Here is a 19,261-nt window from a genome sequence, read left to right on the forward strand (position 1 = left end):
ATTACTGTACTGGAATGGGGTTCCATCAGGCCCCGGCCTCCAGCACACACGGGTCTTCCAGGTCCTCCCCTAGGACTCGCCTCCAGCTCGTTCCTTCCTGGGGCACGACTGTCACCTTGCTGCTGTGTACATCTTCTGACTCTGGCCCCTGACTTGAAGCTGTCGGAGGGCTGGACCCACACTTTCTCCCTGCTGCCGAACCCCCGTGGGCACACACCACCATCACAGTCTGCTTCAGGAGAGGAGGAAGAGTAGACGCTTATAGAAGCACACTGCTGGAACGTTCTCACTCACCACATCAACCTCCTGCCCTCAGAAAACCACAGAGCGAGAGACAGCCAGAAGAGCACACTCAGGGCCGAAACCTAATTTGAAGAGTATTTAACCATTTCTTACATAAGTGCTTTCATTTATTTTACAAAAAAGTTACCAGAACCTGGTATAAAGTTAATCTAAATATTCCCGGTGACTTGACGTTATAAAATCACCCTGGTGACACCTTACATTATGACTAGTGGAAACACTGTGGTTTACCACTTCAGAGCACGCATTGGATCAACTGTCACAACATTCAGGCAGTTATAAGGATGTTGAGGAAAAAAAAAAAATAAACCCACATATATTTCTTTTCTTTTTTAAAACAAAAACCACATAAGTGTTTCTTAAAAAGAGAAATCACCAAAGTTTAACACTGTCATGGCAACACATACTAAAAACAAAAGGTCCCAGAAAAGCCACACCCCCAAATGAGAAGTTCAGAATATAATCCTAACTTATTATTCATGGAATGAATATTTTTGCACGTAAAAAGCCTGTTACTGAAACACGTCCTAAAACACAAGAAAATGTAACCACCACAATATACTAGTTAAAAAAAAAATAGTTTTACACTAACTGTGAGGAAAAACAGGCTTATCCCAACAGAACTACTCTCCCAAATACATGGTTCTGAAAGACCTAGATTCCTAGAACTTCACTTCATGTAAGAGAGGTCCTGGAAAAATGTATTAATTCCAATTGTGGTCAAAGAAAAATTAAACTGATTTAGGAAAGTGCCTTTTCAAAGGAAACGCAGTGTGAGTCCTTCTGCAGGGAGGGACGACGACGGACCCACAAGCGGCTGCCCACTCGGGAGGGACACCCCCGGAGTCACTGGTGCAGCACCCCAGCACTCTCAGGAACAGCGTGCTTTCCGCCGTGCCCCGGGCCCCAAGGAAACGAACAGAGAGACAGCTGCACGGGCCTTCCAGGCAGCCGTGGGGTCTCGAGGCAGATGATCAAGAAGGATGAGAGCAATGAACACGCAACCACAAACAAGATGGCCCAGACAAGATGGAGGAAGATGAGCAAGACTGTGTGGTGCTGGAGGTCGCAGGGAGCAGCTCCAGCCAGAGGGGTCACACGACACCGGAGGGCACGTCCTATCTGTCCCAACTGAGGGACACACACCAAGACCACAGTTTTACCCCTGAAGTGACAGGAAAGGACTTAAAACTGGAAGAGATGCTCATCCTTTCACTGCTCTGATGCCCACGAGGGCAGGGATCCCCCAGGGAGCCACACTCAGACCTCCTGAGCAGGGGCCTTGGCTCCGCTGACCAGCTAGGGGCTACACAGATGGCTCGAAAGACAACGGAACGATGGGAATGGTCAGGATGTGGCCAGTCCTCGGGCAAACACTCTCAATCTGTGCTGAATAAATCGTTAGTTACACAAACAGGTCTGGGAACCGCCTCTGCATGGAGGAGGGCAAACCTCCCAAGTGTCTACATGTGGCATTTTATACTGACCCTGCCTGCCTGACACTTCCATAGCACAGCCCTCGCCAAACTTACTTTAGGATAAGGCGTTTCAATTCCCAAAGTAAGTGTCCCCTCTACTTCCCCGCCCCCTTGGAAGTCACTGCCGTTATAGTGACGCGACATTCAATCCTCAGATACTGAGTGTCTGTCAAGACAAAGGAAGCCTCGTCACGTCCGCTCTGCAGTCACAGCGACCCTCCTCCTTTGCTCTGCTCCGCTGCTGCCAATTCTGGTGTGTGTGTGTGCAGGGGTGGGGACGAGATCCCAAAGTGGTCCTGTGCACACTGAGAATCCATCTCTTGCTAAGCTCAGCTTCCCCCTGGTGTCTCGGTGCAGCTCCATCTCCGTGTCTCTGCTCACTGCTAGCCTCTGGGCTCGAGATCGCTGCCCTGCTTCCTACCTCCTCTCCCACACTCTCTTTCCAAGTAGCTGTTCTCACCTCCGAGCTTCTCTACCCCCAATGCTCACTTACTTTGTTGGTTTCGCTTGTCACTGGCATTTTTCAAAGGGAGGCAAACAGGACAGTCATGTCGTGTGCAGTTCTTCCAATGAGAGATGATTTGTCGTGAAGATGCACAATGGGCAACTATGACCAGAAAAACAACGAGATGTTATTTTTCTATCCAGATCGTCACACTTTCAATTACACCTAAATTATAATGCCAGATTCCATAAGAAAATGGTAACACGTGTAACCATACACAGTACAGGCAGTCCTCAACTTACAAACAGGATGTTTTCCAAAACGTTTGTAAGTCGACTGTTGAGAATTCTAAACACAAATTTCCCACAGAAGCAATGTCATGGATGATGGTGATTAAGGTTTGGCCCACAAAACAAAAACAAAACATAACAAAAACTATCTGACTTGAAATACTGAACAACTGTAATGAAAGTTAGGACAAATAATAATTATGTCATGTCACTACTGAAAATAAAAACATTATGTTGAAGGATGAAACCATCTCAACACCATAGTTCAAGAAATACATACAGAGAAGCAAATGAGAAGTCTGGGGAGATTCTAAAGGGGACGCCGGGCACTTTTCTAAGTACATGAGAGGGTGACTAAACCTAGCGGTTACTCTGAGTCTTCATTTTCACTCCATACTGAGGCACTGTGATTTCTTTCTAAAGGTCTAGCATGACCCTCTTCTGCTTCTCCATCAGGATCACGGTTATGCTGGGGACTCACAAATGTCACAAAGGGAGAGAGAGGGAGGTCAGGGAGAGATTCTCCCCAAGGTCTAGGAGCATAAGTAAGAAGAGAAAGGAGGAGGATAAAGATCAAAGTATAGTTGTTAGTAAGAAACACTTTCTTCTGTAGACCTGAGGTGTCTGCCAGAGAAGAGGGGAAAGGATTCACCCCCTTCTCAAGGAGAAGGAAGGAGGTGACAGGGATGATACGGTGCACACGGCTCCCCATGTCACGGATCGTGGCCCAGGACAACGTCGCTGGTATCCTGAACGGCCTCAAGATGAAAGGGTGGAGGAGCAAGGCAGGGGCCCCCGGCAGTCAGAACACACGAAACAGCTGCAAGACAGATGCTCTAGGTTCAGGGAGGGCTGCGCGCACACGCGCCTGTGCCATCCTACCCAAAACAAAACCGTGCTCTAGACATTTATGATAAAGACAGTGCTCAAGAAGTGACAAATGTCTTCCGTGACAGAGGAAAGAGGAAGAGAACAAAGGCAGGGCACAGCCTCATCCAGTAGAAGCTCACAGAGTATTAGGAAACCAAACCACCGTTCTCCTGAGCAGGTAAGCGTGCCAGTGGCCTGTGCCTGGTTGGTGTGTGGAGGCGGAGGTTGCAGGAACCTTACTAACAAGAGAGCTCCCGAAGAATACCGGACACATTTCATCCTAAGCCAGGCCACCAGGATTTCAGAAAACGGCACTTACCTTGACAGGCTTTCCCAGCCTGACAATGTGTCATGTGATTCAAAACATTTTTCATGGTTCGACAGTGTGGGAGAGAGCAGGCCCGAACCTCTCCGTTCGCTTGTTCTCGTCTCTGACACTTATGAGCATGAAGCAGTAGAACCAGCTGCTGCTGTATCAGTTTGCGTTTCTCAGGATCTGCAGTGGGGCCCGCTGCGATCGCCTGTGTGGGGACAATTCCCACTGAAGTTTGCATCTGAGACTAAAATAAAACAAATTAATAAAAATATTTTAATAAGCTTTCAGAGGTCCAATTCACATTCATTATTTTTCAGGTTAACGTTAAAGCTGATGGGCAATATTGGCCACAGAGAGAAGGCAGCTGGTGTGGTTCTCTTTAATTCAACAGCAATTTTAAGGAAGATCCAGAAGCACAGAAATAAACCAACTCAGAAGGCTGGTTAAAATTCACTCGTGTGTGAGGATCTCGGAGCAAGAAAATGACGCTTACTCTTGAACTGTCATAACCAAACCCAGCTTATTCTACAATATACATAAGTGCAGGAGCGGCTGTGGGCTGTCTTAGCTTGAACCATACGAAATTCGTTTCGGTTAGGCCCAATGGCCACACGCTGGCAATTTCATGGTTCAACCTAATTAAAAAGACTGTCGAGGCTTGACCAATCACAACCCATTGCAAATACCCAGTGCATCAGAGAACCTGGAGCCACATGCAGAGCGGATTTCACTATCTTGTGACCAGGACAGTTCTTGCTTCACTTCTGACCTCTCCTCAAAGAATTATATGACACACACCCTTAAGACAACCCTTCCGTACAGCTGTTAATGCTCAGGAAATGCTGTGCCTATTCAAATTTCAACTCAGGTATCTGACAATTTTTTCAAGAAGTAGTTGATGATCTGCTAAAGTACGGATATAGAGTTTAATTGCTTTCATCCTTTCAAACTAACAAGCAAGGCCGACCACACCTCCCAACTGCAAAGAGAATGGGAAAGGTGATCTGTGGAGTCTTCTTATTCTTTACAGACTGCCAACATCCTTCAGAAAACTTACCAAAGAAACTTACAAAGTGAGAGGCATGTGACATTCCTGATGTGCAAGGACACAGTCCACAGTGCAGGGGTTTCTAACCTTCTCTCAGGCTCTGACTCCACAGCTCCCAGCTCCACCTCACAGCACTCACTGCCTCCCCCAAAGTACGCCACCTCTCTGACTTTTCATATTAAGCATCAAAACTATCTACCTGCAATTATGAGAGAAAAAAAAAAACCTATACAAATATTTCTTAACGAATCAAAGCTCATTTTCAAAAAGTTACAGAATTTTGTTTTGGTTCTATCTTTATGAGAACTCAGAAAATAAGTATGTAGAAAAGCCGCAAGGCTTCCTCAGGAGCACAGCTCCTGAAAGCCTAACTAGGGTCCAAAGCAAAAGCAAAGTCCTAGCTGCTGACTGGAGAAGCACATAACACCAAGGAAAAGAGAACCTCTCCTTCCTTATGTAAATTTTCCCCAGTGTAAAAGTACTATATGCATGCTGCAGAACATCTGAAAATCAACAGAGCTATGAAGGAAATAATTAACACCTGAAATCCCAACATCCAGGAGTCCACTCTTAAAGTGCTGATAGGTTTTACTTCTTGCACTCTTCTCTTCTACGTACATGAGTATGTATGAACCATAATCAATAGTCTTCTATCACTCACTCACAGACACACATGACTTGGTATTTAAGTCCAGGCTCTGTCCCAGATTGTTTCTTTTTTTTTCTTTTTTTAAGATTTTATTTATTTTTTTGACAGAGACAGACACAGCGAGAAAGGGAACACAAGCAGGGAAGTGGGAGAGGGAGAAGCAGGCTTCCCGCGGAGCATGGACCTGATGTGTGGCTGAATCCCAACCATGACCTGAGCCGAAGGCAGACGCTTAACGACTGAGCCACCCAGGCGCCCCCATTAAGTTGTTTCATACAATATGACAGCATGATTTGTAATGAGCATATGACTATACATTCATTTATCCAATCTCCCATTGCTGAACATAAACTACAATCCCCGCCCCCCTTTTCTTGCAACTTAAAATATAGCTTTCACAAGCAGCCTTTGACTATGCCCCCAGCAGCATTCACTACCGATATTCAAAGTCTCCTCCTCGATCGGGTTATTCCCGATAGAAAGTCCAGTAAGAAATCAATAGAAATGGAGAAATGGAAGAGGACCCTTGCTCAGGCTTCTCTCTGTTGCATTTACAAAAATATCAAATATACAGGAAAGTAAACAGGAAAGGATACCATTACTAACACACCTAACAAAGTGAACAATTCCTTAATATTCATTAATACTTAGTCCATATGCAAATTTCTCTAGTTGTCCAAAAAGTGTCTTTTAAAGTTGGTTTGCAGAAACAGGACCCAATTAAGGCCCATGCCCCACATTTGGTGGTTGTTTTTAAGGCTCATCTATTGCTTCCTCCCCCTTTATTTTTGCATGATGCTGACTTACTGAAGAGACCACGCCAGTTGTCCTATTTCTTAAGATACAGAAATGCTACATACAAAAATATAAATCATATAAAAGTAAGGTGAAACCCTAAACTTACGATTAAATTATAAATAGAATGCTTTTAGGTTACTAAAAATTAATACACTGATTCTCATTTGGGATGTTCTTAATAGCATTTTTTCAATTATACTGACCACATTTTGGAAGCTCAACATGTCAAAAGAGCACAGTTGGAAAGTCTATGGCACATGTTTATCAGGAGATGCTTGATGAGCTCTACATGTCGTAGACATAAGTCTCGGGCAAAATGGAACAGAAGACACGCCTCCGGTGCCTGTGTCTGGCCCTCCCGATGACTCTGTAGACCTGAATGGGGCTAGTCCACTTAGCAAGGTGCTGACAAATGCAGGGCAGAGTCAAATGCCTCCACTCTCAGACTGAGATCTGATGAGACGAAGGAGTTACATGAACTGCAAGTGTCCTGAAATCCGTCAGAAACACCCTTCAGGGGCGCCTGGGTGGTTCAGTCGCTAAGCGTCTGCCTTTGGCTCAGGTCATGATCCCAGGGTCCTGGGATCGAGCCCCGCATCGGGCTCCCTGCTTCGTGGGAAGCCTGCTTCTCCCTCTCCCACTCCCCCTGCTTGTGTTCCCTCTCTGAGTCTGTCAAGTAAGTAAAACCTTAAAAAAAAAAAAAAAAAAAGAAAGAAAAAAAAGGAAAGAAACACCCTTCAGATGCTACCAACTTCCCTGCTCAGTGCTTCACTGCCCAGGTAGGCCTGAGAATGGAGGAAAAATGCTCAGACAAGAACTTCCCTTTAAACAAAACAAAACAAAAAAACCCCTGCCATGTTGTAAATTTGCCCAAAAGAAATGTATACATTTTATTCAATAGCCAAGAAAATTCTAAAAAACAGTAAGAATAAAGGGGGAACCTATTTTGCCAGATACCAAAACTATAAAGCTATAGATTTCTTTATTTCTATGTCTGGAAAAAGACACATGTATATATGAAATTGGTGTGTCATAAGGTGGTAGCTCAAATTGGAGGGTGGTAGCAGCAATACATGATCCCTATGTCACCTTAAATATAAATTCCAGATGAATTAAAATGAATAAACATAAAAAACTAATGATGTAATGTATGGTGATAAACGTAACAATAAAAAAGTAAAAAAAATGAAGAAACATAGATTAAAGTTGATAAAAGTACTAAAAAATAAAGACTTTTTATTTTTTTAAAGATTTTATTTATTTTTGGGGGCACCTGGGTGGCTCAGTTGTTAAGCGTCTGCCTTCGGCTCAGGTCATGATCCCAGGGTCCTGGGTTCGAGCCCCACATCGGGCTCCCTGCTCAGAGGGAAGCCTGTTTCTCCCTCTCCCACTCCCCCTGCTTGTGTTCCCGCTCTCGCTGTCTCTGTGTCAAATAGATAAATAAAATCTTTAAAAATAAATAAATACATAAATAAATAAAAGATAAAAAGACTTGAGGAAAAAATGGTTGTTTTTGAGAAGTAGAAATAGTAAAAATATAGGGCCAATTTTTTTTTAAAGATATTCTTTATTTGACAGAGTGAGAGAGAGACAGTGATCCCAGGACCCTGAGATCATGACCTGAGCCGAAGGCAGACACCCAACGACTGAGCCACCCAGGCACCCCAAAAGGGCCATTTTTTAAAAAGATTTTATTTATTTCAGAGAGAGAGAGAGCACGCATGAGTGGGGTAACAGCAGAGGGAGAAGCAGACACCCCGCTGAGCAGGGCGCCCAACATGGGGCTCGATCCCAGGACCCTGAGATCATGACCTGAGCTGAAGCCAGATGCTTAATGACTGATCCACCCAGGCACCCCAATAGGACCATTTTTTAAGCTCCTGAAATGTCTGTTTTCCAGGAAGGCTGTGGCATTTATTATCATATAAAGAGCTCTTAAGAGGAAAAAGAAAACAAAAAAACAAAAACCACCACTACTCCACTAAAAAGTATGTGGGGGAAATGTGCAGACACCTCAACAAAGGAAATACAAGGATATGACAAACATAAAACACGTTCCATGCCTCAGTGACAGAACCACTCAACGGAGGGAAGAAGAGTCTTCCCAACTACTGGTGGTGAAGAGGGAAGGGCTGGGCACTCACCCGCAGAAGCACGAATGTGGACTCCTTGCTCATGCCATACCCAAACAGTAACTCAGAACAAACCCAGCACCTAACAGTGGGCACTGAAACTGTGGAACTCTCAGAAAAATCACAGGAGTAAATTTTCATGACCCTTGGACTAAGCAATGAGTTCTTAGATATGTCACCAAAAGCACGAACAACAGCAACAACAAAGAGAAGCTGGACCTCATTAAAATTAAAACCTGTTTGCTTCAAAGGACACCACTGAGAAAGTGAGAGATAACCCAAAGAATGGGAGAAAATATTTGCAAATCACAGATGTGATAGGCACTTGCATCTAAAACATACAAAGAACTCTTACAACTCAATGATAAAAAGACAAATACCTAATTAAAAAATGGGCAAAATAGAGGCACCTGGGTGGCTCAGTCGTTAAGCGCCTGTCTTTGGCTCAGGTCATGATCCCAGGGTCCTGGGATCGAGCCCCGCATTGGGCTCCCTGTTCGGCGGGAAACCTGCTTCTCCCTCTCCCACTCCCCCTGCTTGTGTTGCCTCTCTTGCTGTGTCTTTCTCTGTCAAATAAATAAAATCTTTAAAAAATAAAAAATGGGCAAAATATCTGAATGTTTCCCCCAAAAAGACACACAAATGGTCAATAAATACACGAAAAGCTGCTTAACACCATTAGCCATCAGGGAAACACAAATGAGAACCACAATGAGACGCTGCGTCACCCCCACCAGGACGGCCACAATTAACAACAACAACAACAGGCACAGCACGTGTTGACGAGCATGTGGAAAGCTACACCAACATCAAATGGAGCAGCCACTTTGGAGAACAGTTTGGCCGCTCCCCAAAAGGTTAAACCGAGAGTCACCATAAGACCCAGCAATTCCCCTCCTAAGTATCTACTCAAAAGAAGTGAAAACTATGTTCACACAAATGTCTGTAGCAGCATTATTCATAACGGCCAAAAAGCGGAAATAACCCAGATGCCCATTAAGGGATGAATGGAAAACAGAACATGATACATCCACAATGGACTACTATTCAGCCATGAAAAGGAAGCACTAAACACATGCTGCATCAGGAACTCTGAAAACATTATGCTCAGTTAAAACAGACATCACAAAAGAGCACACACTGTAAAATACCATTTCTTTGAAATGTCCAGAGGAGGTCATTTCACAGGGGTAGAAAATACATTACTGGTTGCTTCTGGCTGGGGGTTCACAGAAAATGGGGAGTAACTGCAAATGGTACAGGGTTTCTTTCCAGGGTAATAGACTGTTCTAAAACTGACTGTAGTGAGGGACGCCTGGTGACTCAGTCAGTTGAGTCTGACTTGGTTTTGGCTCAGGTCATGATCTCAGGGTCCTGGGATCAAGCCCCTCATCGGGCTCTGCTCAGTGTAGAGTCTGCTTGAGGATTCTCTCTCCCTCTGTCTCTCCCACTTGTGCTCTCTGTTGCTCTCTCTAAAATAAATAAATAAATCTTTAAAATTGATTGTGGTGATGGTTGCACAATATAAACAACCACTGAATCATGTACTTTAAAGGCAGGAATTGTACGGTATGCGTTATATCTTAATAAAATGGCTTAAAAAAAAAAAAAAAAAAAAGCTCTATCTCATGGGGCGCCTGCGTGGCTCAGATGGTTGGGCATCTGCTTTCGGCTCAGGTCATGATCTCCAGGTCCTGGGATCGAGCCCCACATCAGGCTTCCGGCTCAGCGGGGAGCCTGCTTCTCCCTCTCCCTCTGCCTCTCCCCCTGCTTGTGCTGTCTCTCTCTCTCTCTCAAATGAATAAATAAATAATTCTTTAAGAGATCTATCTCACTAACCACCAAAAAAAAAAAAAAAAAAGAAAAAAGAAAAAAGAAATGAAAATAAAAAGGCATTTTCCATCTATCAATCTGACCAAAATAATATAATAATAACTGGTATTGATGAGGGTGTAGAGAATTCTCAGGTGCTCTGGTGATAATGCAATTTGGTTTAACTTTGGAACGCCACATGTATCAAAAAGAAAAATGTGCATTTTTTTCATCTAGTAGCTCCACTTCTTACAACTTATTATTAGGGAGTAAGAGACTGGGCTAGCGTGCTAGAATGTCCGTGCAAAGACAGGCATCATACCTTAAGTTATTAAGTTACTGAAAACCAGAATACCCCTAAATCCTACAAAACGTGGACTAATTCTTGGCTACAGACCTAGTGAAATAATATGCAGCCATGAAAAATAAGGCAGACCTCAAGTGACCCTAGTCAAAAAGCCAGGTGGAAAAGAACAGCCCAGCCAAGTCTGGCCCCCAAAACTGAGATGTAATAAAATGACTGTTACGTGAGGGTAACAATAATAATAACGCAGACCTTTATGCTTTCACAAAAGCAGTCTATAATAACATGTTAAGCTAAAAAAGGAAGTTAAAAAATAATACCATGAAATCATTCAGTTTTTCCTTATTAACTTTATATATCTGCACCTGTTCTTTAAAAAAACCTTGTTACAATGATCTGGTAGCTACCCCTAGGCAGGGGTGAGATCCTGCTTATAACCATGTATTGTCTGAATGTTTTACAACAAGCATCTACTATTTTTAGAACCAGAAAACATTCTACTTTGGAGAAAAAAGAAATCAGAGGAATCAATAGAAAACACTTAAGAATTAATGTGCATCTTAAAACTGTAAAGGTCCCAGAAGGTAGTTAAGATGAATATTTTGTAATGCAAAGGTGGTAAAGGCCTTCATAAAACAACAAAAACAAAAACAAATAAAACCCAAAGCAGTGGTTCCTAACCAATCCCCAGTAAAACCCCTTCAAACTGATTCCCCATTCCCTCCTCCCAGACTAGGATTCACAGAGCTGACGCAGAGCTAGGAGCATTTCTATTTGTTAATGTTCCACAGGGGGGTGCTTTATTGTTTTAAGTGTTAAACTTTTCCCCAGATTTTCCAAAATGAACATGTATGTACTTTCATAGTGAGAAGAAAACAAAACCCTGAAAAGAAAAAAGGCACACAGGTGATTCTGACGCAGTGCAGACCAGTCTAGAAAGGGCAAGTGCCAAAGGCCATAGGACAGAAGAAGTTACATTTTCTCCATGACCAAAACTGCTGGAACAAATGCAAAGGCAATCAGCAAACTAGGAAAAGATATCTGAAACACACAAGACAAAGCAAATAATCACGTGGGTGTAATTTCTTCTCCTCTTGGCCAGTCTGTATTTCTCAAGTTCTTTGTGCAGGCTGTGTTCAGTGCCCAACAAGCAGCAGCTCATTTAATACCCAATCACCAAGGAAGGAACTAACTTGGGGCCAATCCGAGGTACAACAAAGTAACTGGGGCCCAGAGGGGTGCCCCGTACTCAGAGGGCAATGCTTGGCGGTGCTAGTGGAGTGGGTGATCTAGCAGCTGAGCCGCACCCTTAAGCTCTCTGCAGCCTACCTTGACTGAGGGCTAAGCACCTTGCTTTGAATCTAACAGAAAAACTGGCAGAAGACAAGAACTAAGCCACTCAGGAAAGAAACGCATGTCTCTAAGGGCGCCTGGGTGGCTCAGTCGGTTAAGCATCCAACTCTTGATCATGATCTCAGTGTCCTGGGATCAAGCCCCTCGTCAGGCTCCATGTGGAGTCTGCTTAAGATTCCCTCCCTCTGCCCCTACCCGTTTGAGCTCTCACTCTAAAATAAATAAATAAAATCTTAAAAAAAAAAAAAAAAAAGCATGTCTCCAAATCTAAGTACTTTAATTCTCATTAGTAATCAAAGAAATGCAAATCAATATAATGAAACACCATTTTCTCCCATCAAAGGACAGAGTGACAACCCTAGCCACGGGAGCACTGTTTAATACTGGACACATGGTACATAGCTTTTTTTTTTTTTTTTTTTTTAAAAGATTTTATTTATTTATTTGAGAGAGAGAATGGGAGAGAGAGCACGAGAGGGGAGAGGGTCAGAGGGAGAAGCAGACTCCCTGCTGAGCAGGGAGCCCGATGCGGGACTCGATCCTGGGACTCCAGGATCATGACCTGAGCTGAAGGCAGTCGCTTAACCAACTGAGCCACCCAGGCGCCCGGTACGTAGCTTTTTGTCGAAGGCAATATAATGGTATCCATCAAAATATTATCCTTAAAATATACGTAATACCCATTTCTGGGACTCAAATGAGCTCACAGGTAATTCCTAATCACGAGGTTAGCATGGTGCAAGAGTCACAATGGCTCCATCACGATTCTACCCTGTATGTGAACATTCTGAGCCATGAGTAACAGCAGGTGAACACAGCTCACTGACCCAGCAGCTGCAGGGCCTATAGCCTGCTCACCCCACTCCAGTCTTTGCTAGATTTGGACACATGCTCTTTGCATGTATCACTTGTCATAACTTAATCTTTGTTCATACCCTTATCCATCAAACAACCTGGAAAAGCAAGCCTTTAATATTCTGGTATACTAATATGTACTTTTATTAGAATTGCTATTGTTACACAGGTCTGAATAAGTAGCACCAAACCCATTTCTATATATGCCCTGTATTCTATCCTAAGGATATAATCACAGATGTGCATAAAGCGCACATACAATAAAATTTATCCTGGCATTCTTCCTAGAAAAAAGTTATTTTACATTAAGCATCCAAGAAAAGGCTATCATATCTGCAAAGACTAGTGCGAACAGTATACAGCAGGAACTGACCAAGGTAGGACAGGGGGTAGGACTGGGGGAGGGGTGGATGGAGGCGGGGCAGAGGTGGTAGAAGCCCTTCCTCTCTCTACCCAACTCCTGCCTCCCATCCACATGAGGCTGGGATTCCTGGAAATGGCCCTTCAGATTAACCTGGCCCAAACCTTCCACATCTCCAGTGGGGTTCAGACCCACACTCCTCTAGCATCCTTCCCCTGGCCCACCTGGAAACTTGACTTCTCCCCAGCCTCCACTTCAAGTCAGAAAATGACACCAAAGCAAACACCAGGTGGGACACAGAATTGCTCTGCAATATGAGCTTGTTCTGATTCCCCCAGAAGGACCCTAGAACAGCTGGGTACGCAAAGCTTTGGAGTCATAAAATAAAGAAAATGCTCATTAAGTGCACACAGCTATCAAACTAGGAAGAGGCAATAATCACCTTTGAGATGATAAAGATCAACTGGTAAGGAAAAGAACATAGCTGTTTAGATAGACCGAATAATGTTTCTTGTGTTCTCTTCTTTTTGCTTGGTGTTTATTGATTTTAAGAAATAAGGTTACCTTACAATTTAAGATTTAAATCTCATAAGACAATAACTTAAAATGAGCAAGCTGGACAAGAATTTTTAAATAATCTTCCAAATAAGAAATTATTTTAGAACAGAAAACAAACGGTTACATCAAGGAAAAAACATGATAGACCGGGGGGTCGGTGGGGGGGCACAGTGGCGGCAAAGGTGTGGGACTAACAACTGGACACACCCCCCCATTCTCTCCCAGCCTCAAGGTCACTCCTTTCAAACTGGAGTCAGTCTGCCAAGGAGGGGCGAGTGGTTACCTGCTTCTGCACAAATAAACCCTAAAAGGTAGAATGTGCTGGATCTATTCCAATGGCCAACGTGACAGGCCAACCAGACCAAGGGTCTCAACATCAGGCCCATTCACCAAATGACCAGATCATGAGAATTACCAATTTACCAAAAAGTTTTACGAAACATCCTTCTTGAATATCATCAATACACACGAACACATTCTTCAGGAATACTTATCACAGTAAGTATCTGATAATTTGGCAAATTCCTCATGTGACAAATTGGTGTCTGGTGACATGAGCCTCGGGGCCGTTTCAGGCGGCCATGGAAAGGGAGGGAAAATCGGCTTGTGGCACTTCAGATGCAGTGGCAGACGGTGCTGACCCCTGTGCAAGCATCCAGACCGAGCGTGCTCTCTACAGAGGTCTTCGAAGGGTCACCTCACTCCTCAGAAATGCCTGGTAAACTTCGGTCGCACTTGCTGACAGGAAGGCGCCCGTCCTAACATTAGCAGTCAGTGGGGACGCAGCCCAGCCTCAGAGCCACAGAGCCTTCCTACCAGCTCTCTACTCGGCAGGAAGCGTGAGAGCAGAGTGTCCCTGGAGATAATGTGAGCTGCTACCTAGAAGGGGTGGCTGAAGAAAGGCCTGTACTAATCAGACCCTGGAAAGAAAGTCAAATGACCCCGACTGAGTACTTGCAATCCTTATGCTCATGCCTGATGTCAAGGGACGTTGTTCATTTTTCTCAATTTATAGTTTCCTGGTATTTGCAAGGTATCCTATTTTGTGCTTAGGCTGATATGTATTGCCAAAACAAAAGTTTAAACAGTAACAAGGATTTACAGAGCTACTGGTGAGAATTCTAGACTCAGTTATTCTTCAAAGGCCCCACATCCATATTCTCTGAGGGATCTTCAAGACAGAGGTGAAGAAATAAGATGAGAGAAGCAGATGTAAACTCTTAAAAATACACAAACACTGCTGTTACTAATAATGACACACACTTACTTCCTAGCCTTTGCCCATGGTTCCCAGTTCAAGGACAGAGGCACCTTTCCTAACCATGGAGTGATCTGAGCTGGTGTGACCACTCCCTCGCTGTTGGTTTCCCCAGAATGACAGGAGGGCTCTATCAACCAATCAGTGACTGTAAGTTCCCGTTGTGAAGTACAAGGAGCAGGTGTACAGGGTTATGAGAAGGGGAGCATCTCTGCAGGGAACCCCTGGGCTCACGAGGCTTCACCCTGCTCGGTCATTTCAAGTCTTGACCCCTCAGTGATCAGAAACTGGATACAGGAGACAGAAAATTATGAGAATAAGACAAACAAGGGTTGGGGGAAGCCTTCTGAGGTACTAAAGTGGACACAGAGACCCAACAAAGTCAGTCCCCTCTACAGCAGGTTGCCAACACTGTAATGGACAGAGGCTCTCGAAAATGTTATTCTACATCGGAGTCACTGGGGCAGTTGTTTTAAAACTGCAGATTCCAGTGTTAAGAGAAAGAACGATAAACCCAGCTACTGGGTGATTCTCCTGAACTGCCTTAGAAGGAACCGAGTGGTAAACACTGGAAAACTGAAAAAGAAAAAACTGAACAGTGACCACAAAAGCAGAGATTTCCCGTCCTTCCTCTAAAAGATTCTGCCCAGGAATGGGGCGCCTGGGTGGCTCAGTCGTTAAGCGTCTGCCTTTGGCTCAGGTCATGATCCCAGAGTCCTGGGATCAAGCCCCGCATTGGGCTCCCTGCTCAGCGGGAAGCCTGCTTCTCCCTCTCCCACTCCTTCTGCTTGTGTTCCCTCTTTCGCTGTGTCTCTGTCAAATAAATAAAATCTTCAAAAAAATAAAAAATAAATAAAAAAATAAAAGATTCTGCCCAGGAAGACTGGATGGGGTCCAGGAGCCAGTCACTCTGGAGCAGTGGGTCCATGGACACACCTTGAAAAACAGAAACAAAACCCTAAGATGCACAGAGGGCCCCCCCGGCCCTGCACAGGCCATGGCTAATTGCTCACCACCCCATGCAGCTAACAGCGCAGTCAGTCCCAGCTCCGTCCTTCTGGCAGGAGGGCATAGCCCTCCCCTGAGCACACAGGCCTCCACCTGCCATGTTTTCCTCCTGTGGACAGACCTGGATCAGCAGTGATCTCGGGGCCTCACCTGAAGCTTCCACTTCAAACTCCTGTGACATGGGGACCAATGTGAATCCTAACACACTCTCATGAGCAATTTTAAATAAGCAGCACTCCTGATTTCCCTTGTTACAACTTTAAGAATCAGGACATTTCCATAACACAGTTCTTAGTTTTTCTCAAAATACAAACAAAAGCCCCAAACCAAACAAGAAGAACACCACCACCCCCCCTCCCCTGAACTTCCTATTAGAAAGAACCCGGCAGGAGACTACATCTGGGAGCCCCACAGGAGAGTCCATGGGAGAACCTGACGAGGAGGCTCCTTTGGTCACCAAACTTTCTCAGATTAGATACACCCAAAATCTGTCCCACTTCTTAACAATGCTCCTTTAAAAACAAACCCTGAACCTGTTGTGAAGGTCAGCAATGACCTAATTGACAACTCCAGTCCCAAATGATGTCAGATGTCCCTCCCTCTTGGACAGTATCACCAGGAATGAGGGGGCCTCCTCTTCCAGAGCACTGCCCGGGAAACCACCTCCCCCTCTCTGCTTCCTCACACGTCCATGTGCACACCCCCCTCCTTCAAGATCGCCTACCTGAACCTCAATCCCAGTCCACAGAAAGATGACCCAACCTCTACCCCAACCCAAATCTGCTCCTGTTCCTTTGTCAGTAAAATTTAAATAATTAAAAAATCCTTCTATCCATGAAAGCTGTTCAGGAAAACTATACAGTGAATATATATGTTTAACTGTTATGTCACTCCAATTATTCAAATTATGGCAAGTAAAATAGCATACAGACTGTATTTTATTAGATTTAAATAAATCTTTTTTTTTTTTTTTTTTTTTTAAGATTTTATTTATTTGACAGAGAGAGCACAAGCAGAAGGAGAGAGAGGGAGAAGCAGGCTCCCTGCTGAGCAAGGAGCCTGATGTGGGACTCGATCCCAGGACCCTGGGATCATGACCCAGGCCAAAGGCAGCCGCTTAACCAACTGAGCCACCCAGGCGTCCCTAAATAAATCTTGATTATTTCTAAAACACAACCTGATTTCAGAGATACTACAATCTGGAAAAAAAAAAAGTGCATCTTAGAATGATAAAACACAGTAATAATATGGTGAAATTCCTAACAAACTTAAATAATCTGTAGAAAGTTAAGAAATTACAAACACGATGGCCAAACATAGAACTATGACGAGATACATTTGAAAATTTAGGAAAATGTGCCAATTTGCTTTGGAATATTATCCTGAGGATCTATGAGCCCTCAACAATGATCCCACCTGCACCGGGGCCTGGAGCCTCCCGCACTCCCCTCCAGAGCCCCCCAGCACATCCCAGAGGATAATGACAGCTGGGAACGCTGTGGGGGACAACAGAGCATATCCACGGTCTCCACGACCACTGACTTCAAAGAAGAAACACTGCCCCGCAGACTGACCCCCATGTTCCAGGGACACTCTTCTGCCCTGGCGCCTGACTCGCCATCCCCTCCTGTTCAAATCTCCTCCTCTCTCCGCTGCAGTGATATCATCCCATTACCCGGCTCCTCCTCCACCTGTCTCCCCTGCAGGGCTCTCTCGCTCCCTGGGGAGTGGCACAGCGGCTGCCCTATTGTATGCCCGCCCACCCGTTTGCCCGACAACCCCACCTGGACATCTCACAAGCATCTCAAAAGGAACACAGGTGAAGTGCAATTACGAACGCCCTCCCCTCTGTCACCTCGTCCTCACCCCTCTCCAGTTTGTTCCTCCCCCAGCTCTGTAAATTGTTCCCCCACCCACCAAGTCGCCTTATGTGGTGGGGCCCACACTTCTGTTCCAGTGGCAAACCTTGTCTGGTCTCCGTCCCCTCCCTTTGTGATCAAGTGTGTCCTTTGGTCTAGACCACCGCAGTGATCCCTGCCACCCAAAGCCCTCCCTGAGCTGGCTCCTGCTCGGCCCCCAACATTCCAGTACATGGCTCTCCACTCCCTCCAGAGTCGCCTTTCCCACTGGCTGCCTGCTGGTCCCTATACAAGCCAACACTCTCCCCGTGCCCCCGGGTCTCTGTGGCTTCTGCTCATCTTCTGACCTTGCCCTTAAATGTCCCTCCTTGGTTTGGCCTTAAGGAGGTCCCTGTGGCAACCTCAACCACGGCTTGCTACTCAGACCTGCTAGGGCAGTATTTTGTGATGATTTGTTTTTCATCACCACCAACCAAATTTCATGAAAGAGGGGGTGAGCTCACTCACACCTGCATCCTGGGAGCACATGGGCCAGGAGGAGGTGTTCGATAAATGGGGTGAATTAAAGGGATGGCCACATCCCCTTCCTTTCTCAACACTACCTGGGGATGCTGGAGTCCTCCAAAAACTAGAAGAGAGGAAAACGCAAGCACCCCATGATTAATGACTGAGTAGCTTAAAATCAATCCATGAAGAGCTCAACCAGGGCATCAGGCGATGTAGCACCAGAGCCCTGAGCTGAATTGTTTGGTATACCAGATCCATTTGGGCTTTAAAAGATTACTCCCCAAAGGATGACAAAAAAAACCACAAGTAAGATCAAGGCTTCATATTCTTGGGGCGCCTGGGTGGCTCAGTTGTTAAGCGTCTGCCTTCGGCTCAGGTCATGGTCCCAGGGTCCTGGGATCGAGCCCCGCATATCGGGCTCCCTGCTCAGTGGGAAGCCTGCTTCTCCCTCTCCCACTCCCCCTGCTTGTGTTCCTGCTCTATCTCGTTCTCTGTCAAATAAATAAAAATAAAAATAAATCTTAAAAAAAAAAAAGGCTTCATATTTTCCCCCCATTAAAGACACCCAGTTTTTGCTACTTTCTTTCCCTCACTGTGCAAAAATAAAAATAAAAAATAAAATTAAAAAAATCCACAGATTCCAAGGGGTCAGATATAATTTAAAAAATTTAAGGAAGACCACAAAACGTGCTCAAGGAAGCGACATAAACACAGGCTAGCATTCCCAGTGAACTCAGGGCTGCTAAAGCATGATACCAGGTATTATTAAAAAGAGCTTTAGGCTTTGCAGACAGGAGCTACATAGCCTTGAACAAATGAGAACCCCTCAGACCCTCAACTTCCTCATCTGTAAAATGAGACATGTATTAATGTATTTTAAGAGGCTGTTATAAAAATAAGGCAAACTGCAGGGCATGAGGGCACTTAGAAAGACCTCAGGCAAACTGTGCACTGGCTGTCCCACGTCTCTGCCAGTCCCCTCTGGTTCCCATCCCAATAGCACCAAGGCTGCGACTGGGCCATGCTCCCTCATAGACACACATGCTGGCAAAGTCTG

At 44.9% G+C, this 19,261-nt stretch overlaps 1 protein-coding gene across 4 annotated transcripts in view; it reads right to left on the reverse strand.

Moving 5' to 3' along the window:
* The window catches only part of CREBBP (CREB binding protein), a 121,725-nt gene that overhangs the window by 46,320 nt on the left and 56,144 nt on the right, over positions 1-19,261 (reverse strand). For 3 of the 4 annotated variants that reach the window (XM_032397760.1, XM_032397759.1, XM_032397758.1), the window contains 2 exons: positions 3,706-3,946; positions 2,275-2,388 (listed from right to left, as the gene is read on the reverse strand). In XM_032397760.1, the coding sequence (XP_032253651.1) occupies positions 2,275-2,388; positions 3,706-3,946 (355 nt within the window). The remainder of the gene's footprint in view (positions 1-2,274; positions 2,389-3,705; positions 3,947-19,261) is intronic. The other variant, XM_032397761.1, reaches the window with a different exon arrangement.

The sequence above is a fragment of the Phoca vitulina genome, unplaced genomic scaffold (assembly GCF_004348235.1).
Source record: "Phoca vitulina isolate PV1807 unplaced genomic scaffold, GSC_HSeal_1.0 scaffold102, whole genome shotgun sequence".
NCBI lineage: Eukaryota > Metazoa > Chordata > Mammalia > Carnivora > Phocidae > Phoca > Phoca vitulina.